Source organism: Anarhichas minor, unplaced genomic scaffold (assembly GCF_050575085.1).
Source record: "Anarhichas minor isolate MPS153535 unplaced genomic scaffold, ASM5057508v1 ptg000073l, whole genome shotgun sequence".
Lineage (NCBI taxonomy): Eukaryota > Metazoa > Chordata > Actinopteri > Perciformes > Anarhichadidae > Anarhichas > Anarhichas minor.
Window position 1 is genome coordinate 659,911 of NW_027466519.1, and position 24,773 is coordinate 684,683.

Sequence of the window (24,773 nt, forward strand, 5' to 3'; positions counted from 1 at the left end):
CACCTGAAGACGTCCGACTATGACCAGGTATGGCATCGCACATGCACTGCACACACACACTCGCACAGAATGATAATCAATGACCAACCAAGCCATGATCAATGGTAAAATCTATTGTTTATTACACTACCAGTGATATAGGTGCTACGTATCACAAGCACAAGGTCTTATAAATAGCTGCAACATCAGTCTTAAGTTGCTGTCTGTGAAACCGTCTCTGCAGATCAATACCCCTGCAGCCTTTTTATCATCATCATACATGTTATCGTGTGTTGCCTCTTCATGGTCTTTATATTGCTTCTTCACCCACATGTGCTGTTAATGTCACGTCTTCCATCTTTAACACACACATCATTGCTGCGTTTCCTTTCCCATCGTTGCGTCCTCACTGGCACAGTCAGCCAGAGTCTCCCACTTCACACATGCATACACACATGCATACACACACACACACACACACACACACACACACACACACACACACACACAGATGGAGACAGTCTGTGATGGAAGGCGATTAGCTACTCTGGCACTAATAGTGACTTTCACAGAGGGGGCAGATTTGACACGTGTCCAGGGACTCAGCTCGGAGCTGTTGCTCCAGCGTGCCACACAAAAAAAGATGCCATCTGTGCACGGACAAGGTGGGCACGGAGATGAAAAAGGAAGCGTGTCCAGTCCCGCCACTGGTTTGTAAGAGCAATCCTGGCAGCGTGTGGTGGTCGGAGCATAGGGAGGAAATGAAGGGATGAAAGAGGGAGAAGAGGCAGAGAACAGAAAGAAAGTGGTGATGTTATTAGAGAAAGCAATCACAGAAAAGACATTCTACTTTCTGTGGAGAGTTCAAGAGAATTAACTGACAGTTTCAAAAGGAAACATATTGACTCAAAATCTTGTACTGGACTCGCTGAGTCAGGGTCCTGTGTGTTCACCTTGACAGTTACTAATTTCAGTTTTGAAGAAATATTTGAATGTTGCTGATTAAATAGCACAGCTAAGGACAGAATATTCATCGAATATATATTAGATTAGAATGTTTATTTACGGGAGATACACAACACAAGGTTTTATTACCAGACCCCGGTTTTTAAAGTTACATTTTTTATCTTGCTCTGTTCTGCGCTTATATTAGCTTTTAGTTTTAAAGGTTGTTTTTACTCACCTAATTTTATTTTATTATGTAAACCATCTTTGGGTATCTAAATAAATGCTTGAAAATGATTGCTATGCTACTTGTCCGACGTGACAGAGCTCAGATTAATAGAGCTCCTGTCATAAATTCCACGGTACGAATGAACTCGTTGCCTTTGGAGCGGTGTAGTTTTGTGCAGTCGGGTAAGCACGCTTATCTATTGTACCCTCATCTCTTTTGCTCGTTAATGAGATGATTGGTGTACGGCTGAGAGATGGTTCTGCTCGGTCCTATGAGGCCACCTTGAGAGGAACCAGCTTGACTCAAGGCCTCTGACTGATGAAGGAGCGAGAGGCAGAACGCTTAAGTCAGCAGCTCTGTCTCATCAAGGCTAAATTGAAATGCGCTGATTAATTTCTCTTCAGACTGTGAACTCCCAATCAACCCTCCAGCACAAAAAAGAACAGCCTCTATTCATAAATGTAAAAAGTAGGTCTACTGCAAGAACAAACCTCATACAAATTGCATGTTTCTTTTCCTCTTTGAAAAAAACCCAAAACAGAATAAATGCTGCATTTACTCTCAAGTAAAAAACAGGGAGGGAATGAAAGTGTTTCCCCTCGCTTTGTTGGTTTTTCTGTTTACTGTTTCTCTGCTAACCTTTTTTTTGTGGCTGTTTGTATCCATGTTGTTTTTATAATCCTCTTAATCTCCTCTTGCTCTTTTTGTCTCTTTCTTGGTCCTCCCTCCCTTGCATCTGGACTCGTTCTCTTCATGTAGGTGCGATCAGACTATGAGCAGCTGAGACAGACCTTTGCTGTAGTGAGCCAGGAGAGAGACGTGGCCCAGCAGCAGAGGAGCCAACTCCAAGACAAAGTGGAGAACCTGGAACAGGTTCTAAAGGTCAGACGTTGTTGAATTTATGTTTACTTTCATCCTATATACCCCTCAATACAAATATCAGTAGTCTTCTTTTAATAACTCCAGCTCTTCATCTCTCTATTCATCCCTCTATTTCAATGTGTGCTCGCTCCACTGGTATTCTTCGGTGCACTCATAATGTGTGGCATGATACTACATGTTTTATATTGTTAATTCATTTTATGACCAGTAAGTGTCAGTAATGAACCTTTGGATTACTTGATTAAAGGATTCTGATTTGCCATTTTCACATATGCCCCCCAAGGAAAACATTTCCTTTCACTCCCACATTTAATTGCCTGCAGTTATGGATTAAATGATGTAAATCAATTAAAAATTAGTCCAGGGATTGATATCATAAACCTGCAATAGTTTCTTCTTCGTCTCTCCCGTTCTTGTGGAGAAGACTACTGAGCAATGCGTCTCTAAGGCAAACCCTGCACATGTCTTACTGCTAAGTAGGCATAGCAAAAGAATTAGGAGACCCCGTTTATCCTCCTTTATCACCACTGATTCTATCCGTCCACTTTTTCATCTGACATACTGTATATCTCACCACATTTCTCCAGCATTCCTATCTGCACTCATTCATCCCTCGTTCACTTCAGCGGTTCTGTTCGAGCTCACACCGTTCATCAGATTGGGAGCTTTTTCCGGCCCTGTTTCTGCTGCCTCTTTTGGAAATATCCAAATCTCCCATGTGTACGTTTTCTAAGAAAACTTCAGAAGGAAAGCGATGCAACTCATGAGGTGAAGTGTCATCGGATTCATGGAGGGGCTCTTTTTTTCACCGTCTTCTAGTCTGCCAATAGTAATCAGACACAATCTCCCTGCGCCGTGAGAGGCGCTCTCATTACAAATCCTCGCCTCCCTGCATCTCCTATCGATTGTCTGTTTGTCAGGATATTTGAGAGAGAAATGTACCCATCTGAGAAAAACTGACCTGCTCCCTAATACAGCAAAGAAAGGTTTGTCACTTTCTCATTGTGTATTGATTAAGCAGACAAAGAGACTATTTAGAGAAAATTACACGGGGCAATGTGGGCGAAGAGAGCAGAGATGGAGGAGATGCAACATGGGGAAAACAAATTGCCAAAACACGGACTTCTTCAGTCAAAGCTAATGAGATACAGCACTGTCAATCTTGCCTTTAAAATGATGTTATGTGGTAACAAAAGACTTATTTTATATGTGGGAATTTAAGACACTTCTCTGTCATACAGAATGTCTAAAGGGCAAGATGCAAGACAAATGTAAAGTGGCCTGTTACAATTGTCACTGAAGAGGACAGTCCATATGATTAAGCAGTGCTAGTAGCGGCTAATGTAGCTTCGAGCCACAAGCAGAGAGGAGGAGTGGGCCACAGCGGTCTGGTTGGTAAGCTCACTTCTTTTTAACTCCACGCCCCCCCAACTGTAGTCTTCAGACATAACTGATGTTGCAATTACTTAAGAGTTCCCCTTTAAGTTTGATTCAAGTCCAAATCCCAGGTTGCAGGTCTACAGTTCTGCTAAGCAGTAAACATCCCTCGTCTCAAAGATATTTGTCTGTAGTGTTGTAGCAGAGTGGGGGTTCCTGGCACAGCTTCGCCTACTTATAAGGTGCACGGAGAAGGGAAAAAGTGTCAAAACGTATATATAGTATAATATTTTATATATATTTATAGTATATAGAACAACTTTATAGACCAACGTGTTTCATCAGTCATCATAAAGGCCACAAACCAGAATAAGAAAGGTTGGCAGTGGTCTTGAGATGCAGACTTGTGTACGGCAGGTTGTTGGTTTAAAATCAACGTCCGTCTCTGGTTTAACGTGACATCACAGAGTGTTTGCTTAAAATGTAGGTGAGTTCATCAAGCCTACCGAGAATATCCAAGAGTTATAAAAAGTAGTTTTTCACTAAGGCTCCGGTGACAGCCTCTCAGCCAGCCCAGTCCTCTGCAGCTTAGAACTTCTCCCTGATTATGCAAAGCAGTAGCTGCCTGCTCAGGACACCTCGAAGCCACTCCGGGAGGTAAAGAGGCTTTTCTTTTTTCTTTTTCCAAGGGAGAGAGAACACAGAGAGAAAATGATGAATGTCAGAGCTTTTTAAGCTGTCTTTTCTTCTTAAGCCCGTGGAAACATCTTATGGCCTTAACTCCGTTTCTGTAAGATGTGGCAGCCGGTCGTGACTCCGCGGATAGATACTGTATGGTTATGACTCGGCTAATTTGGGAAAGGGTAGATTTAGGATCAGCGTGGGTGACCATGCGTGACAGCTTTTGTCTGAGTCAGTTCGAGTCAGTATACAGTGGGTTGCATCTGATACGCATTATATGAAAAGCTCATACTGTATAGCACTCTTTACTTCCGCAGTGAACTTCAACACTTGAGTGCCTTAGATTGCAAAATCTGCCTTTTAAAGAAATAGTTCAACTTTCTAGCTGAAACGGTATACTGTCAAAAATCATCTCTAAAGAACATCCGTCAACGTAACCGCATCCTCTCTCTCTCTCTCTGTTTCTCCAGCATATGCACGAGGCTGTAGAGCTGAAGCAGCAGCTGCAGATAGAGCATGAGCAGGCGTTGGTGGCCCTCCACACCAAGCAGAAGGAGATCAATCAACTGCAAAAGGTATGGACTTATGGATAACTGCAAAAATACAAAATCTGTCATTGAAAGTTTACTTTTTTTATATACTTTTGACACAATGCTCCCTTGTAATTGATTTTGTGATAAGAGCAGTGACGAACTGAAGCTGCTTGTTCAGTAACTGATGTGTCAGTAGTCACTTTCTGCTGAATCACTGTCATTGAATCGCTGCTACTGTATCAGAAAATATGAAGACCTTAGAAACCTGTCAAATGAAGTAAAAATCAGCAGATTTTGTCCGAAATGCAGTCTCAGCTGACAACACCTTTTGATATTGTTTGATAGCGTGATGAAGAGCGCTTTGCTAAAAATGTTGCCTATCTAGTTGATAAATTTAAACACCGTGTCGACTTTTTTTTTTCGAGGCCTCGTATCGTGTCTGGTACCTTTTTTATTATTGGGATATATTCTTACTCTGCTTGGAAACTGGTTAGATAGAACTGCAAATATCACAAGGGACACATGGATTTAAATTACAAGTGCTTTTGATACAACAGAAACTGTTGATGTTTAATTATCTGTCTTACCGTCTTGAATTTTGACCTAATCATGCCTTCAATACATTCAATCACCCTGATGTTCAACGTTGTGGAGCCTACATTTTCAATTGTTAAATGAACAAATATGTAACTTTAAAGAATTAATTTGTTGCATCTTTGTCCTGTTGCAGCATTATTTACAATTAATTGTTTACACGCCATACAAAGATAAAACAAAAAGCCCATTCTTATTCTATTGACTGATATGTAAATATACTCAAAATACCTGCTGGATTAGAGCATGCCAGCTTTTATATACCTTAAAACAGCGGAATAGTGACTGCTTCCTCAGATATCTGTCAGGTCTTTCCGTCAGTTGTCTCCATGTACCCACTTATTGCACTGGCGTCTTTTCAAAGAGAAACAAACAGACACTAAGCAGATGCTAAGTAATTTGTAAAACTAAGCAAAGAGGTTTTTTAATGTTGAAAACTGTGCTTTTACTTCTGCTACCAGCCACTTCTTGCACACTAAAATAAATCTGTTACTGCTCATCAGAGCCATCAGGAGTAGGCATCTCGTCAATTACCAGTGCTGGGATCAACCTCTGTATTGGGTTGACAGTATGTCAGCTGTGTGCGGTCTATTCTACCTCATGGGCTGTGATCACCGTGTCAGCTGCCACTGTGTGTCTCTATGTGTTCACTGCAAGCTATGGTTTCACGCTGACCAACAGCATGAGGAAGCAGTGCACCTGTTAGAGGTACAGCTTTACCTCAAGTGTTACCTTTCTGAGATATGGTTTAGATCTGTTTTAAGCTGATGAAATGAGACCGCCAAAAATCCGCCAGATGTTTCACATAGTATTAGACAGATGTGGAACAAGTGCTACATATAAACATCTAAAAATCACTTTATCTGTAGAAAAATCTGTTGTAAAGTCTGTGCACCACTCACACAGGTGTTTTAAATTACACTGGCTGATTGCACCTCTGCTAGGAATTCAGTGTTTGTTTAGCCCTGTCCCTCTTTGTTAACATTACTGTCAAGCTTTCTGTTTTTTTCCCCAGGATTTTTGAAATGTTTGCTTGATTTCAGATAGATTTCTAGTCAGCAACCGTCAAGGGACACTACACCTGTAGGTGAAGGCAAGATCATGATGATGATGTAGAAGTGTCTAAAATCTCAATTTTCTACTCACAATTAAGTGTTCCTTGCGTAGAGCGTAGTTTTAGACATACCTGGTATCTCTAAGAACGATAAAGGTCTGAACAGGTGCATCAGCAAGACGTTAACGAGACGTCAATCTGCACACGGCCACACAGCCTAGAGAAGAGGTCTAATCAGGCCAGTGAAGTGAAAACACCTGTGTGTGTGTGTGTGTGTGTGTGTGTGTGGACAATACATGAGTAGGGTCTTTGATGTTAAGCACGATGAGGAAAACCAGGCCTAGGTTTGTGGATAACTCTGTCATGTTTCTGGATCCTCTTTTAATACAATTTCTTCGAGAAGTGGAAGAGTAGGGGCACCGTCAGGGGGCTGGCCGATGCCCTCTGCCCTGAATCAGGTGGTTTTGGCATAAATTGTGTTTTAAAATTTGAAATCCACCGACGATAAACTGGTCTTTTCCCACCCAGAAGTGCTTGTGAACAAATACTGTGATACCGTGCAGGTTATTCAATACTCCACACCAGTTTCTGACTCATACCCCAGAGAGTCTAAAACAATCCGTAGCTCAGCTTCTGTGTTTGCAGCTATATTCCTATATTGTCCTTTGTCTTCCTGTAGGTTTTCTGTACTTTTGCATTGTGAAATATTCCTCCAAACTTTAACAATAGTTGCAGATTCCCATTAATCCTGCAACCAGGCTGACATTGATTACTAAATGTCCCTATGATCAAATCACTGACCTGCTGTGTTTCATCAGTCTCTTAAGAAGCTTGTCACTGGCTCATCTACTCAAAATTATTTTCTCATTTCACTCTAAATCCTTTTGTCACGACAATAGGGTGCAGACTCCTTTGCGTGTAGTTCAAGTCAGGTGATGTTATTATCCAGCTGAAGCACTTTAATACGATTTTACTGAGCAAGCAGCCTGAGTTAGGCTGAGACAAACATCAGGAGTTTGGTCTGAGAAATGGAAGCTCCACAGTCGATGAGTTACTTCTCTTCTTGCAAATCCCTTGAATCAATTGCTAGTCTCTGTCACATGCCTGTTTCTCTACACTAGTGAGCAAACACACACTTCAGCAGGAAGAAAAACATAGCCTCACTGTCTTTAGGGTCAAACTCAGAAACAAACCCCTGATTCCACAGTCCTGTGCTCGGAAGGCTTTTACAGGTTGACAAACATAAAGTTATGTTTCTTTTTGGTTCCTTTTACTTTAACTTCATGTTGCTTTTGTATATTTATCTGCACCGATAAATATATTATTGCATTTCACTTTTAGTCTTTGCATCGATTCCAATGCCATCTATTCGTGTTTGGTTCTTCATTATGTTTTTTCTTTTAAATTTTCTTCTTTCTTTACTTTTTTCTTTCTCCTCCTTTTTTTGTCAGAACAGAACAATAAGGACAGAATGTTTCAGGTATTTACTTTCCTCCCTGATTAGTTTCATGTGTGAATATTCAGCAAATCATTAACACTTTCAAAACCTTATTTTGGGGGGCAAATCGAGAATCCATTTGTGCCCTGAATGATATCGAGTATTACTATACTCGCCGTACACCCCATCCATCTTCCTCGACTTCCTCCGATATATTTATGATATGCCATCTTTAATGTCTATACTGTAAGTGTTATAATCCTCTTAACTACTTGCAGTACTTAGGCTTCCTTATCAGAGTTTAACAGTATCAGCAGCTGCAGCAGTGCAGATGCGTCTACACTTCCATGTGCTTTGATTCGACTGCAGTGGTTCCAATATAACATGCTGCTCAATGCTGAAACGTGGCTCTTTAGGGATCCCTTTCTAATTGGGTCTTTGTTTGATCAGCAGTAATAGATGAAACGTTGGCTGTTCTTCAGAGAATTCCTATCTGAACATTACATGTGATGAAGTACTCTCCGTGCTTTGTGTGTGTATTTTTGTGTGTGTATTTTCCCCTCATGTTTCACTCTTTACCTCCTGCTCTCTCTCTCTCTTTCTCTCTTTTGTTTCTCTTGCTCCTCTCGGCCATCACACCCCCTCTCTTTGTTGTCTTTTTCAAAGGTCAAGGTTCGTGACCTGGAGCAGAAATGCAGGTCACAGAGTGAACACTTCCACCAGCTGTCCAACGAGCTGCTGAATTTTCGTTTGCAATCAGATACTGTGGGCATCCTTACAAATAATCCTGCCTCCACATCCCAGATCCCTCTCTCATCAGAGAAGACACTCTCCCACGTCATCGTTGGATTTGAAGCCCAGACGGAGAACGGTGGGTCAGGGCACTCGACTCACAGCCAAACTTCACATATATATGTACATGTTTGAGACGCCAGGTTTTGAAAAGGAAGAAAAATCAACACTGCAATAATTTTGAGACTTTATTTTTTTTAACCTGTCCATCGTGAGTCATCAATGGTCCACTACCAGTGAGGTCCACCCGTTCTAAAAAATAATGACTGCACTCTGGATAAAAGCATTCACCAAATTACATGTGATCAAAAGGCCTCTGATCAGAATGAAATGAGAGTCGGAGTGATCTCGTCCCCAGACGGCTCACATAACAGCTGGATCAGCTCGCTCCTGACCAGAGGTGGACAACCATTAATGGCAGCACTGCTTATTTCTGATCAATATCCACCCTAATTGATCATAGGCCTGATGTATGACATGAATGTGGTTTAACACATTAGTATTCTAACGACACATAGTGCAACCTGCAGAGCCAGCAGATAGAGCCATATCAACGATGTAGATTTATACAGTCTGGCACAGACCAGAGGTCTTTGAAGTGCTGGAAATCCTTTTTTATCTTTCTCTCCACTTGAAACAGAGGGGGCACTCACTGATGCTTTCGGGCTAATGCATAATATTACTCACTCACAAACCGCAAGAACCCACTGATGCCGTGGACCCATGTTGTTGACTGACTTTAATTTCCTCAAGGAATTCAGCTGTTCACACTCTTAGACTGCAGTTTTCTATTTTGAGTTGAGTTTTTCAAGTGTTTGTGTCCCCCCCCCCCCTCCACATGAGGACCTCAGTTGTATTTAAGGACAAATGTATTGCAGATGTGAGCTGTTGATCGGGGTGGAATAGCCTTTGCCATGAAGAGTGTTTGCTGTACACCCGCTTCAACAGGAGATCAATAGCTGTACAGTGAGCAGCAAATGGGTGCAGAAGGAATGACAGTTGCTCTTTATTTGCTATGGATATCGATGTCTCCCAGGCGATGAGAGCGCGGCAAACACGCCTCTACTGATCTCCCAGTTCTCGCCCTGCACACCACAGACTGGAGACAGAAAAAGACCAGAACCGCTGTCTGTCAAGTCCAGCACCGTGACGACGGACCGCCCCAGCAACCCTCGACAGCGGACCCCCTCAGAGGTGGGTCTGATGCATTGATGTGACCACTATCGCATCTATGCTTGTATAACTTATCATGTCTTCAAGATAGTTTTAAGTTTGTCATGTTTTCAATGGCTTACTTTGCTTTGGGTTGAATCCTAATTATGAATAGCATGCATGTAGTATATGACATTAATGTCGGTTACGTTGTCAATCTATAGATGGAGGATGAGGCCAGCCCGTCACCCAGGTCCAAGCCTCGCTACACAGGCCAGGTCCGCCTTTGCACTGCCCGATACAGGTGACTGCTTCAGGAATCTGTTGATTTTATTGCACATAATCTTTTTTGAGTTTACTAATGAACTGCTTCTTTATTTAAAAATGTAAATGTGAAAAAAGCTACTGTCATGAAAACTAAAAAAAAAAGGGAACTCCTCCTTTCAGTTATAACCCTTACGATGGACCAAACGAGCACCCTGAAGCAGAACTCCCCCTTGTGGCTGGGAAGTATCTGTACGTGTATGGAAACATGGACGATGACGGCTTCTATCAAGGTGAGAAGTAAAACAAGACGCAGAGATTACATGGGAAATAATGGTTCAAAAAATAGTCAAAATTGCACTTTATATATCAAAGATTACAGCAGGAGGTGTCCTTTGTTGCTTTTCAAGTCTGTGGTTTTGCCCGAGTCCCTGTCTGCTGCTGTAGCAGAGAATGCTTGACAGTCACAACAAGCGTGTGCATCATCGCATATTGATTAATCTCGCAATGAGACAACATGCCAAGATCTGTGTGTGTCAGCTCACAGTGAATTTGTTACAGTCAACATCCTTTTAAAATTACCATGTCATATACTGGTGCTGTGCATTGTGGGTATATATATACATCCGTGAGATATTTTGTCCTCCTACTTGTCACTCCACAGTATATCTTGTTGACTTTGTCCTCGATGTGCGAGACATGACATAACATCATGATCAAACCTTAATGTAAAGAGACTGCAATGCTGACGCAATCATCACTGTAAACACTGCTGCTCTTCTTGGGCATCATGACAGTAGCAGTATCCGTCACCCTGATACTTATGTCATACTGGTTATTTTAACCTTGCGACCTGAACTCTTTGTCAGTGCAGTCAAACTGTATTTGGCTCATGTCACTGTGGTTTTCATAGAGGTATCAAATATTTTAGCAGTTTTCTTTAGACTGATCCACCTTCACTTTGGTCTCTGATGTTAGAGCTGTTGCTGAGCTGCATATTGCTTTGAAAGCTCACTATTAAACCTCTTTTAAAGCAATCAAAATCCAGCTGACATTCAACCTGTTACTTTGAAGTTAGTCATTTACCCACTAGGTGATTAAGTTAATTTGCCTACACCTGTATGTAAGTATGCTCTGTGTCAGTGTCACCAAGAACACACCCTGTACCCTTTTTTGTAACTGGTGATTGGCGTGATTCTCTGTCTAGAATTATGAAGGCTTCTCCATCAGAGGCAATCCTAATCCCCCTGACTAGAAATCCTGCCGACAGCGCAGCCCGCTGCAGACACAGTTGTACTCGGCTGTAGTGATTCATTAGCTGTGGGCGGTGAAATTGCATGGCATCGTGGAAGAGCCTTGTATTTACCACGCAGGAGGGAGATTCATGCCTCAGACCAAGCTGTTGTCAAGATGGGACCTTGGTCCCTTTTAGCTCGATGACTAATCCAGCAGGGCTCAGTTTAATCATCAGCGCACACAAACAAAACACACGCTCATTCGCACATGAATACACAAACACACACAGATGTTCTTAAGGTCTCCCAGGCCTCTGTGGAGAAAGGGATTGAAGGACAAGATGATAAGGAGCTTTTTTGAAGACAAACTTCTTCCCTTTGGGAAAAAAGTACAGTGCAAATCTAAGCTGGTTTTTTTTCCTGCATTGACCGCAGCATCTAAATGCTCAGGGGTGTTCCTGGAAATGTTCAAAAGCGATGAACTAAAGTTCACGTTCTTCAAAATGTTGAAATGTTTTCTGAGTTCTGTGTTTACTGGAGAGAGTAGAAGAGATAGCATCAGAGCAGCAGTTAATCTTACGTCTTAGGGAATAGCATGTACTGTATGTTTACATATCTGACTCTTTCCCACCACACAAGGAAAATAGATCTCACTGATGATTAGGTGTATTCAAGTTACAGCTTTCCTTGTCTCTTTTTCTTGTAAGGAGCCATCAGTGAGCCTAATTTTAACATTTGCGTGAGGCATTGCGGAGGGACCGTCTTGCTTTCCTATAGAGACAAGACAAGGGTAGCATTTTCATCAACATGAACAGGAAGAATAAATGCACTTTGTAGAGTTATTCATCTCCTACAACTTCCAATCTATGTCTTTTTGTGTCACAGGGGAGCTGCTTGACGGCCAGCGAGGACTTGTTCCCTCCAACTTCGTGGAATTTGTCCAAGACAAGGAAAAACTAGCGATTGAGTCGGGGGAGGGAGGAGACGACCTGGGCTCTCTGGACCATATGCCCCTGGCCTTGATGGCAGTGGATGGAGGTGCCCAGGACGGCCTCCTGGGCATATCTAACGCCTTGGTTCCCTGTAGCAATGGGACAGGGGGGCCCCTGGACCCTGACGACCTGGCTGAAGACGTTGTGCCTTATCCCCGAAAGATCAACTTGATCAAGCAGCTGGCACGGAGTGTCATCGTGGCCTGGGAGCCTCCACTAGTGCCTTTGGGCTGGGGGAACATCTCTGGCTACAACGTGTTAGTAGACGGGGAGCTTCGCGCCAGTGTAATGTATGGCGGCCGGGCCAAGTGTTTGCTGGAGAAGCTGGACCTGGACGGCTGCGTTCATCGCGTGTCGGTGCAGAGCGCCACGGACCGGGGCTTGTCGGACGAGCTGCGCTGCACCTTGCTGGTGGGGGCCAATGTGGTGGTGGCGCCGTGCGGCCTCCGGGTGGACGACATCCAGCGCGACACTGCCGAGCTCTCCTGGTTGCCTAGCAACAGCAACTACGGTCACAACGTGTTCCTGGACGGGGCGGAGCACGCGGCGGTAAAGCCGGGACGGTACAGACTACGCTTCGTCAACCTGAAGCCCCTGACAGTTTATAAAGTGACGGTGGTGGCACAGCCGCACCAGGTGCCATGGCAACTGCCACTGGAGCAGAGAGAGAGGAAAGAAGCCGGCGTGGAGTTCTGCACTCAGGCTGCAGGTCAGCAAAAGCTCATTGCTATACATACAGATACCAATAATATATGCATAGCGCCAAAGCACACGATTGCTTGTTTTTAAACGATCTTGGAGACAGATGGAGACGACAGACTGCTACTGCTCTGTTTGTGTCAGTTAACTGTAATGCCGGCTCAAATATGTGACATAATGCCATATCAGTGTTAAGGTTATTGTACTGTGCTGTAGAAGAGTACGGTACATAATTGCCTTACCTTTGCCGTTGTTGTGTATTGTATTCTGTCTAGGTCCAACACCATATTGCAGAACAGGTCAGAATGAAACATCAGTCGTGGGCTGGGTTTCCCCAAATCATTTTCTTCTATTGCAAACCAATGGACAGAGATGACATTAGTGATATGATACTTTCGGAAGAGGCTTGTGGTCATGGAACTGAGAATAATTATGACGTATTGTTCAATTTGGGCAAAATGGCATTTATTGAAAAAGATTTGTCATCTACAAACAATGTATCATTTATGTATCTATTTAAATGGAAACACATTAAACATCTTTATAAATCATTTATTTTTGGAAACCAAATTCTAATTACATTTTTGCCCAGGTTTGCTCACTGCACTGAGTATATCACTGATTAGAGAGCAGCCACGCATCACACAATATGATCAGTTATTCTTCTGATGAGTCATTTCCTCAGCCTATAGCCTAGCCTGTAGTGACCAGCACTATATAAAGCAGTGCCTCTCCACTGCTCACTGAAATGACCATTTTGTATGAGTGTGCATTTGCCTCTGCTTGACTGCAGTTGTGCATGTTTTATCCAGTGATCCAGGAGAGTGGAAGACTAAGAATGAGCTGTAGTCTCTCCGGATTGTGTCCTGCATGCGGAGACAACAGCGCTTCTCTCTGGAGGCCCAGAGGCCCACATTGTTTTATTTTACCTTACATTGTTTCCCCTCACATAAAGAGTAGTATGAGGTTATGATACAGCACTAGGACAGAGGAATACACACTGCAAGAAATACTGCTACACAAAGAGGATTGCATTTCACATCACAGTTTGATTTTGGAGTATATTACATTAGATAATGTTAATGTACTGCCATTATAACTTCATTATAGTCATATTAATAATTGGCATTTTATAAACACAGCACACAACAGCAATGTCATACTATCACAAGTATCCGCATGAACTGTGCATATCTACAAAGTATAAATATAGTGTTGTGTAATTCTTTCACAAATATAAATATGATAAGTGAAATTATAAATGAACCCAGTTTGTTGTGTCTTGAATCCTCACCCCCACCTCACTCCCTCTCATTTCTGTGCATGGTTGTGTGTGCACCAATTTGTGCATTTGATGAATGCTTCACACCCTTTCCTCTTGTTTATATCTTTGTGATAATAAAACAGTAAATGATTACACAACTTTTAAACTTTTTTTCCCCCCCTCACCTCCCAGGCCCTCCCCAGCCTCCCCAAGATGTACAGGTGCTCTGTGGGCAGGCTCCAGGGGTCCTACAGGTCCGCTGGAAGCCCCCCATCCTCTCTCCCACAGGCACATCTAATGGGGCAAATGTCGTTGGCTACGCAGTCTGCACTAAAGGACAGAGGGTGAGTTAGCAAGTGTTACCCACCAAGCCTACATCCTCTGTTAAAAGGCATCTTGAGCTAAAGGCATCAATAATAGTAACAAAGAAAACAAGTGACTTCGTGCAGCAGCATGAATAGTACCGAGGGACCGGTTTGTGGAGAATTCCCAAGCATATGGGATCCATATTTCAAAGGCCTACACAGATACAGCAAAACACTGATTGAGTTGTTTTAATCATATTTAATCCAGTTGAAACATGAGAACATGCATCACAGATGGGGTGGTAAAAGAATCTGATGTTGAGTTGATCATTATGTCATCAGTGGCCTGAGCGCATACACAGCAGTGCCACCTACTTGTGATTCATGGTCAGAGCAAGCCTCTCAATCTGGGTTCCTGTGAACATCCTGGAAAAGGTCTCTCACTCCCTCTGGTGACTGCCAAAGTAAAACACACTATGTTGAAACTTTGACAACATGGTGTTTCCTGCTTTATTATTTGCTTCACATACTAATATTAACATTGATAAATTGTGAAGGAGGTTTGGCTCAGAACAAAGAGAATATTAACTATTTTCGCATCTTCGTCTTAGAGTCTTGGGATGCCACAAAATAAAAAAAGTTGTTTCAGTTGTTAGAAATGATTATGCCGCTTCTGTGTATGTTGACATTTCATTTTCTCTTTTTAAATCCAGATAGCTGAAGTGTTGTTCCCAATGGCAGACTATGTTACTGTCGAGCTGACAAGGATTCAGTGCCTGGAGGCCAGGGAAGTCATCGTGAGGACGCTGTCAGTGCAGGGAGAATCCCAGGACTCCCTTGTCGCCGTCATTCCAAACAACCTCCTCGTGCCTCTACCTGCAATCCCCCTGCCACCGCCAATGCACCCCCACGCAGGCCCCCCTCCACACCCCCATGCTCAGCTCCACCTCCAATCCCCTCACCTTCCTCATCCGTTCCCCCTCCCCCCAGAGGCCCAACTTCCTGCTCCACCCCAGGCCCACGGACAACCACCCCCACCCCATCCTCCTCACCCTCAACCCCATCCCAGACTCCCCCACCCAGGTGGACCCCCACAACCCCAGCACCTACTCCCACATCCTCAGCCCCAGCCCCTACACCTTCCGCCTCGCCATCCGCACCAAGGTCCCAGGCCCCAGCACCAACTGCCTCTGCTACCCCACCCCCATCACCACCCTATACCTCAGAGACCAGTATGTGCCAGAGACCTGGATGCCAAAGAGCACGCAGCCCACCACGGGGGAGCTTTTCCACCTGGCCAGCCTGGCTGGGACCTAACACGCTCTCCCACTTCCCAGCCTCCTGTGCCCATGCAAGGCCACACCCTCGAGGCCCCTCCCCCTCCCAATCCACGTTCCCCCTCCCCCCAGAGGATTCTTCCTCAGCCCAGAGGCACGCTCATCCCAGACACTGTCGCCAAAGCAATCGCCCGAGAAGCAGCGCAGAGGGTGGCAGCAGAAAGTGGCAAGGTCTGATGAAAATGGCAATGCATAATCCATTCACATGAATGGAATTACACAGTCAAGAAAGAAAAGGAAACTTGCAGCATGACAATAAACAGTGAATTTAATTACAATTTAAAAACACCTGTAAATTAGCTTGAAATGAAGAGAATACAGCGATCTATTGGTTATGTACAAAATCATATTTGGCTTTCTATGACTGTCAGTATATACACACCATAAAATAAGAGCGTATTAAACTGTCAAACAAGTAAAGATCAAGTACCACTGGTATGCCTCCGTCTCTGTTACTTACTTACCTCACTTTTCGTGCATGTTTTCAGGTGGACAGGAGGCAGGGCAGATATGGAGAGCAGGGTCAGTCATTTCACCAGCATCATTCTGACGAGGAAGAGGAAGATGAAGAAGGGTTTGCGCGCGGCCGTCGGAGAGGACCCTCAGTGGATGAGTTCCTCAGAGGCTCTGAGCTCGGGAGGCCGGTAAGAACAGCGATGAATCTTTTACCTTACTTTTTGTCCCAATGTGTTTTTCAATGGACAACCTCTTACGTGTGCGTGTATGTTTGGATGTGTGTGTGCATGCATGTCTGGGTGGTTGCATGCATACACTCCCGTGCCCGTGTCCCTGTGTGTGCTCACATGCGTGTGTCTGCCCATCCATGTGTGTTTGGTGTGCGCATGTACGTACGGATGTATGTGGACTTAAACAATTGCGTCTGTGTGTTTGTTTGTGTGTGTGCGTGACTGCCAAAAGCCTCACTATAGTCACAATGAAGATTATCACAGCGAAAGCAGCCGGGGCTCTGACCTGTCTGACATCATGGAAGAGGATGAGGAGGAGCTGTACTCTGAGATGCAGCTGGAAGAGGGACGTCGACGCAACTCGCACAACACACCCAAGGTGCAGTTCTTTGCACTTATTCTAAACCCAAAAGTCATAACCACCCAAATTTAATATTAGTTAGTGAACTGCACGGGCACAGATACTTCAATTGAGACTGCTGCCTTGACATGCATTTAATTAAGTGTTGTTAGTGTGTGTGCTGAGTTTAGGTAAAAATAAAAAATAAAAACAGAGAGAAAGAAACTGGGTTTCAGCACTATGGAGAGAAACGGAGACAGACAGACTGGGGTTTAATGCTTTCAGGCAGCATTTCCACATACCAGTGAAGAGAAACGGTTCTGAAGCAACATCTTCAGAGTTTGACTATCAAGTCTGGCCCAATGTGTGTGATATTAGTCAGCAAAATTCGCTATATTGCTAACAATATCCTCTCATCTAAACTGTAAATCCTCTCCATTTCGCTATGAGATTGCGCAAGGTAGATAGAAGCAGCCCGTGGTGTATAGAACTGGATATTAGTAGGATCGGAGGTGACGTGGAGCTGCGGCGACTGCAGCCTGCTGCCACCAATTTCAAAATACAGAACACTGACGCCGCGAGGCTGCAGTCTGAGAGCAACAGAGAGAAAGAAGCTGGGTTTGAATGTTTCAGCTTCATGGAGAGAAGCTAAGATACACTGGGTGTGAATGTGTTCAGGTCCTTGGAGAGAGACACAGGAAGAGACTGGGCGTGGACAGTTTTGCGTTGTGCACAGTAATATACGGTGGACAAGTGCTTACTGATATCTTTGACACAATAAATTTCCTTTTACATATTTTAAATCAGTAGTTTTTTTTTTATCAGTATTTGCTTAATATTGGAATGTTGAAATTTCCCGTGGGCTTGTGTGTGTCTGAGTGCGTGTCTATGCGTCTGTGTTTCAGTGTGCCTGCCTGTGAGTGCTGCATGATTTTGTTTACATACAATTTGTACGAGTACGTCGACATGCGTTTCTTGTTTTTTTCCACACACACCGTTTGCGAGTCACGTGTCCGCGAGCAGCTCGTGAATGTTTAATGTTTGCGAATGTTTTCTGTGCTTTATGTGCATTTCAGGGCAACACTCCGGCTGGAGGCCGTCATGACCGGGAGACCGGCAGAAGAAACCATCGCAGCGGTCCCCAGCCTCAGAGAAGACCTCTAATGGTCCCCTCCATTGGTCAGTATGGGCGGGTGGATAGAGAGAGCGGAGGGGAGGGTGTCGTTTATTTTTTTTAAATCATTTTTGTGTTTTTTTGTGCCCTAGCACAGACATGTTTGTTGCTCTGTTAACACCATCATGAGCTTCTCTGTGTCTATGAACCATGCTCATGCCCTTCACTACCTGAACATCTTGCAGAGATTATAATGATGCCACAAACTGACACTTTTCTTAAATTGCCTTGCAAACAGTTGCACTACACACTGACGTGCTAATCTACTCTGATAAACTCTGACAATCATGATAGTTTTGCTATAGTCGTTTTTTTTCCTGTGTGTATTTGTATTTACCTTGTGTCTAAGCAGTAAGACGCTTTCGGTGGCAACACAAATCTTCAGTTAACCTTTTTGGGAAGGGAATGTTGAGCTTTGCATTGTAACCCCATCACCCTCTAATTGGTGTTTCCTGTAGAGGTAACCTTTGAGAATAGCAGTGAGGCAAACCCCAGCACCGAGGATGTTTACTATGGCAGAGTAGCTCGGCACAGGACGTGGTCTTCCCGCAGGCACATGGGCGGCACCAGGTCACCCCATGGTATGTGCCTGCAGTCCTGTTTCTACCACCACAGCATGGCGACAAAAAAAAAATGCCACCAGCAACTGGCAAACAGCAAGAAGTAGCTGTGGACACCTGCAAGTGCCTGTTTCTCCGCCTCAAATAATACTAGATATTATTATGCTTACAGTTGAACAGCATGACTGCACTGCACTGAAATGGTGGACCCACTGGCAAGCCATACCTGGGGTCCAGGATGAACCTTCCCACAGTTGCAGATGATAAATGATTGATTGACTGCTCGGAGAATGCCTCACTCACTGCACTGAACTCCAGATGCCTGCTAAACCCCCTTCCCCTTGTAGTACAACCACACCCACGACACCTTTAACGAGAGCATCCTTGCATGACATGTAGAAGAAATATTAGTGGCAGACATTAAATAATGACGACACACGTTCACTGCTTTCTTTAGACGTTTGAGTTTCTTGAGTTTGAAATATCAGCTGTTGGAAATGCAGTTGTCCTTTGGTCGTGCCACATAAATACAATTACCGAACCTTCCGTAGGTCGGCCTATGCTCAGCCGGGAGCAGTGCATTTCACATCATGCTTGTATTTCCAAGCACCAAAATGAAGCTTTGGCCTAGCAGTATCACACTTTGCTAGCAAATACAAATAAATGACTTCCACAACAACTCTGCCATCTCTGCTTTAGACCTCTTGCTGCTACAATTGTTGGCAATGTGTGGCAAAGTTTTGGATTTTGCTTTAGATCTCAGAATTTCATTTGTGTTTTTATTTGAAGTGAAAATAGACACATGGAGTTGTATCTTTGTCTCTTACATTTTTTTTAAATTTAGGCTTCTTGTTGCATGCTTGTCTGAGTCTTGTGTGTTTCTGGTGTTGTGTCATGTCCATGAATCACGTTCTCTGTGTATTGCACCATGGTTTGTATTGCTCCTCGTCTGTCTCTCACTGCATATTTATATGTAAAAATAGAGAAAATGAAACATGAAAGTACATGTAATGTGTGTGTTTTTGTTGTTGGTGCATGCGTGTGCTTCAGTAAAGGATTTAAATAGTTGACTGACCACTGATTTTTTCCTGCATGCTGACAGGCACAATTATGGCTAGACTGGAAAATCAAATCTGTCATGCAATACAGCAAATCAATGAGACATATTAGGGAAAAAAATCCTCATTGATTTCCTTTAAAGCATGGTTAAGACACATCAATATGTGCTGTAACTGTAACATACTGTATGGACTATAAGTGGTGTATACTGTATGAAACCGTAGGTTTCGTCACCAAATTACTTTAAAGTTTTGTTGCTGAGCCCTGAAATCTGTGACCAAACATCACAAACACAGGCTCATATTTGACTGAAGACAAACATAAAAATGATGTTTGCAAATATTAAATATTTCCATAAAGAAACAAAGCCTCCAAAGTTCCTGTTCTGTGTGTTGGACCACATTAATAGGTTGCTCTTTGTAGTGATGCAGGATGATGGAATTATTTTGTCTTCGATGTGTTTAAGATGGCTACAGGGACCGGGACCGCCGCTCTCCCACGTACTACGACGAGTCCGAGCCTGAGGAGTCCTTCCGGATCTTTGTGGCCCTCTTTGACTATGATCCTCTGTCCATGTCCCCCAACCCAGATGCAGCTGATGAGGAGCTGCCCTTCAAAGAGGGGCAGATCATTAGGGTGGGAGTTTATGTTTATGTACATTTCATAAGGCGCTGGTTGTTTGCTGTATTTTGGCCATGAAACACAAACACTATAATCCTGAAATATAATAAATAAATAGTTATTTCAGTGTGCAAATTTGTATAATTTGTAGCAGCTGACAAATGTTGGTCAGTGTTGCACCATAGTCATAAAGAAATGTATAATTAAAAAATTCATAAAAAATTAAAGACCTTTTAAAATTAACCATGAATGAGCTATTTTCAATTGAAATCGAAATATCTTTATCTTTTATGTATAATCCTTCTACTTAAACTAGAGCATATTTGAAAAAAAACAACATGTCAACATGGCTTGACTGTGCCTCAATCACCATAACAGAAGTGCTACATATGTTTTGGGAGATCTAAACGTCACTCGTTCACTCTCTTCTCTGACAGGTGTACGGTGATAAAGACACAGATGGGTTTTACAGAGCAGAGGTGAGGGGCAGGATGGGGCTGATCCCCTGTAACATGGTGTCGGAGATCAGAGCGGAGGACGAGGAGACCATGGACCAGCTCATCAAACAGGGCTTCCTGCCACTCAGCACCCCTGTGGACAGATTAGGTACTACGCAGGCTGACTCACTCCTGAGCAAGTACAGATGATCGCTGCTGCTCGCTGTCAGTGGGGTTGCAAAGTTTAATTGTGACTCAAAACACATATTAAAATGAAATCCGTTGTTGCTTCCAGAGCAGCACAGAAGAGGCCTGCGTCGAGATCAGGCCTCGAGGAGGATGGTGGCCCTGTACGACTACGACCCCCGAGAGAGCTCCCCTAATGTTGATGTCGAGGTACCAGTAACTGCTAAGGGCTCATTACTGAACACACATGTATTTACAGATCCAAGGAAGGGCTGTATCAGACCATGACCCCACATAAACCAGTATAACAGATTAAGGCATAGTCGACTTCCCCAGGATCGCATTCCTTGTATATCCCTTTCTGTATCTCTGCCTTCTGATAGGCCGAGTTGACCTTCTGTGCTGGTGACATCATGGCTGTGTTTGGAGATATTGATGAAGACGGATTCTATTATGTGAGTGCCACTTGGCCATGTTTGCATTTGTAACAACACTTTATATTTTTTTGTACAGAAACTGAACTGTCATTTTTGTTTCCCTTTGGTTTTTAGACAGAAGTTCATTTTCTGAAGCGCTGGTATGCAAATTATGAATATTTCTTTGCCTAAAGGCAGAGCCAGGCTAGCTGTTTTCCCTTATTCCAATCTTTATCCAATGCTAAGATAACCGGCTGCTGGTTGAAGCTTTGTATTTACCGTGCAGACATTAGAAAATGGCATCAGTCTTCTGCTGAAACTCTCATAAAAATTAGCGAAATGTGGAACGTTTAACATACAGGCCTTTCCTGGGTATTAACAGCAATGTGTTTTACTGTAGAGTTCCGATTCTGGCACAGTGATTGATTGCAGGCAGGGTGGTCGGTGTCAAACAATCTTTAATTTAACAAATCACAAGGTTGGGAAAAATGATGAATATGCAAATTGATCATTTTGAAACATGAATTAAATGAGTCCAGGGGATTGGCAGTGTAAATTAGGTTCACATGCTGATTTTGGTAAAAAATAAATTAAAAAATGATGGAAAGTGTCCCGATACATGCCTGAGGGGATTACCTCAAATTCCAGCCTATACAGTAGTATACGACATGCTGTGTCGACCGTATTAAATGCATCATGTCCAGCCACCCTGACAGAACTCCTCATTACTGTCGACAGGGCGAGATCAACGGCCACCGCGGTCTGGTTCCCTCTAACTTCCTGGAAGAAGTGCCTGATGACGTGGAGGTGTATCTGACCGATACTCCGTCCCACTACCCCCAGGAAGAGCCTGCCAACCGGCCCCCTGCCAATTCTGCCTCCACCGTCTCAGAGGGCAAACGGGTACACCATCATCGCCGCTCTCAGCGCTAGGCCCTGTGTTCATCCATCCTCCGTCCTCTCTCTTGATTTCCGTCTCTCGCTTCCTCCACTTGCCGTCTGTGTGCTGTTCATTGTGTGTGTTTGTCCATGTGGTGACAGTGGTGACTCTATACAAACTAACAAACCTCCCTCCCCCTTCTCTCCCCCCCCCCCCCCCCCCCCCCCCCCGCCCCCTCACCCACGACAAAAAAAAATCCAGTGTTAACACCTTTCTGAGTCTCAGAGAAAGGAAGAAGCAAAGCCTGACATGGACAGAGAGGGGATAGACTGTGGGAGCGCTGTGGGTGATTTATGCATGTAGCACTGGTTAAGGAGGACTTGAAAAAGACTCAACTCATTCCTTACGCAACATAATTTGGTACCTCTTTGCACTGAAACACAAAATCAAAATGTGGTTGTTGTGTATAATAATAAGTGCTTTATTAACACATAACAATGGCTACCCAAGGACACTGAAATCAAGTATCTGAGGGAAAACTTTTAAGATGAAAAAGAGAGAGAAGCATGCCTTTTTCATACTTGATACATTTTATAATAACTTTCTTGATTCGACTGCTGTATTTCCTTAAAGAGGCTTTGTTTCTTTATGTATATTGCACACACATCAAATCTATTTTTCAGCCCTGTTGACAGTGGATATGCCATGTTTGCTCTGAGCTCGAGAGACAAAACTAATCGCAGCACTGATACATCCATACTGTATTGTTACAATGGAACAATAAAAGAAGAAAAAAATTGGATATTAAAAACATTCTTTTTTTTTGGCGCTCTGTGTTCGGTGTGTTGTTGTTGTTGACGTTGTTGTTGTTGTTGTTGTTGTTGTTGTTTTCAGTTTTCATAGTGGTGTGGGTTTTTTAAGCGACGGTGACTTTGCTGCCACATCTGATTTCTTTTTTGTTTTTCCTCACCCGCTTGGCAAAACAAAACAAACAAACAGAAGAAGATTGTTCATTTCACACCATAAATGGCTCTGTCTGCCTTGTACAGTAAGTCGGCAACTTGAGATACCAAACTCTAATGCACACAGCTTGTGGTCGCAGCAGAGGGCTCTTTTGTTTTTCACGGTGATGTATCGGATCAGTTAAAATGTGCAGTTTTTCCTGGTTTGAGTGTCACCCAAATGTTTTGTTACATTTTCAAATATATACAGGTTTATTTCGAAATGTTAAAATGTTCATAATATTGGCCTCACAATACTGAATAGCATAATTGTTGTCACCCAAAAGCCGTATATTATGATACATCACTGACAATTTGAGTCTGAGAAATTTAGACTCTTTAAAACTGAAATTCTAAATACAAACTATCTATCTTAATGATGATGCTCTCAAAAGCATCGCTGCGTATCCAGCTGCTGCATTAGTTGAGAAGCCTGGTATCTACAGTTGTGTCCCTCGGTGTTGTATAATACTGTACTGTATGTTCCCTACTGATGGCCTACTGATGGTGGACTCTGTGTTGTGCTGATGTCGTACTCAACATTTGATGGCTTCCTCCTCAGTGTTTTTTTTCTACATATGTTCTATGTGTGTGTGTGTGTGTGTGTGTGTGTGTGTGTGTGTGTGTGTGTGTGTTTGTGTGTGTGTGTGAATTAATTTCACAAATGTAAATATGAAACTATGATAGATAGATGGATAACTTTATTAATCCTAAGAAATTGCGGTAGTTAGAGCAGCCACTTAACAATCACCAAACCACAGAAAGACACTGGAGTAGATAATACATAACATAAACATAAATAACTCAAATATATTTGCTAAAAAAAAGGAGATTAATACAAACAAATCGACATGTTTATAATGAAGGTGCCTGATAATATTCTGTACATGGATAGTAAAGTTAGACAATGCAAATAGACAATTCTGCATAATCCTCTTTCTTCTTCTAACTTCTTTTAATAGTAGAAAAGTTTTAGCATTTTAACATCTGCATCATATTGGACAGCCATACGATACGTGTTCCATTTGACAATAATAAGTTATTTCTTCACCCGTGACTTAAATTTCCATCAAATGAAATTTAAAAGAAAGACATTTGAGTTTTTCTGCTAAACAACAAAGTACTCAACAAGTACCATCAGGCCACAAACAAGCATGTAAGACGTCAATGAGTCAGTGGGCAATTTGTTCATTATTATTATTATTAGTGAGTGCAGGTTTTAGATGCACAGGGCACTCAAAAGGACAGCACACTGCTTGTTGTACAAAACAAGCAATACAGTTTGAAAAGCGTCTGCATTCAGAGAACATTTTGATGAAGCGCTCAGACAGACTCAGGCCTACGTCTGCAGTGTAAAAGTGTTGCTTCTTTTGTAATATGCTGCCCCATGCCTCCACTCCTCCCCATCGCTTCTCTCCTCAGGTGACCCCGGAAACCACCGACACGGTCGACAACGACGCCGCACCCGTCCGAGCGCCGTCCCCGATTGTTCGGCCCCTCCTCCCAGGCACCATGAGACCCCTCAGCCCTACGAGGGTCCCCCGCCTCCCGCTGGAGCCCCGGGACCCCCGGGACCAAGATCTGGCAAACAAGAAGAAGAAAGGACTACTTTCCAAAGGGAAGAAGCTCCTGAAGAGACTCTCCCCTGTGAAATAAAAGAA

General features: G+C 43.3%; 1 protein-coding gene across 1 annotated transcript; it reads left to right on the forward strand.

Moving 5' to 3' along the window:
- The first annotated feature begins 4,566 nt into the window (after positions 1-4,566).
- rimbp2a (RIMS binding protein 2a) lies at positions 4,567-24,768 on the forward strand. Its single transcript, XM_076079974.1, has 19 exons — positions 4,567-4,668; positions 8,379-8,583; positions 9,541-9,698; positions 9,881-9,960; positions 10,104-10,213; positions 12,041-12,856; positions 13,122-13,145; positions 14,303-14,454; positions 15,129-15,923; positions 16,241-16,396; positions 16,671-16,817; positions 17,855-17,957; positions 18,411-18,533; positions 20,038-20,207; positions 20,630-20,798; positions 20,925-21,025; positions 21,199-21,270; positions 21,970-22,134; positions 24,535-24,768. The coding sequence occupies exons 1-19, from the start codon at positions 4,567-4,569 to the stop codon at positions 24,766-24,768; spliced, it is 3,882 nt and encodes a 1,293-aa protein (XP_075936089.1).
- Positions 24,769-24,773: the final 5 nt, after the last annotated feature.

Excerpts from the sequence above, each read along its gene's own strand:
- rimbp2a (XM_076079974.1), top strand. The coding sequence starts at position 4,567 with ATGCACGAGGCTGTAGAGCTGAAGCAGCAGCTGCAGATAGAGCATGAG. Across the intron at positions 8,584-9,540 it reads TGAAGCCCAGACGGAGAACG|GCGATGAGAGCGCGGCAAAC; the intron begins GTGGGTCAGGGC and ends GATGTCTCCCAG. Across the intron at positions 15,924-16,240 it reads TGGCAGCAGAAAGTGGCAAG|GTGGACAGGAGGCAGGGCAG; the intron begins GTCTGATGAAAA and ends GCATGTTTTCAG.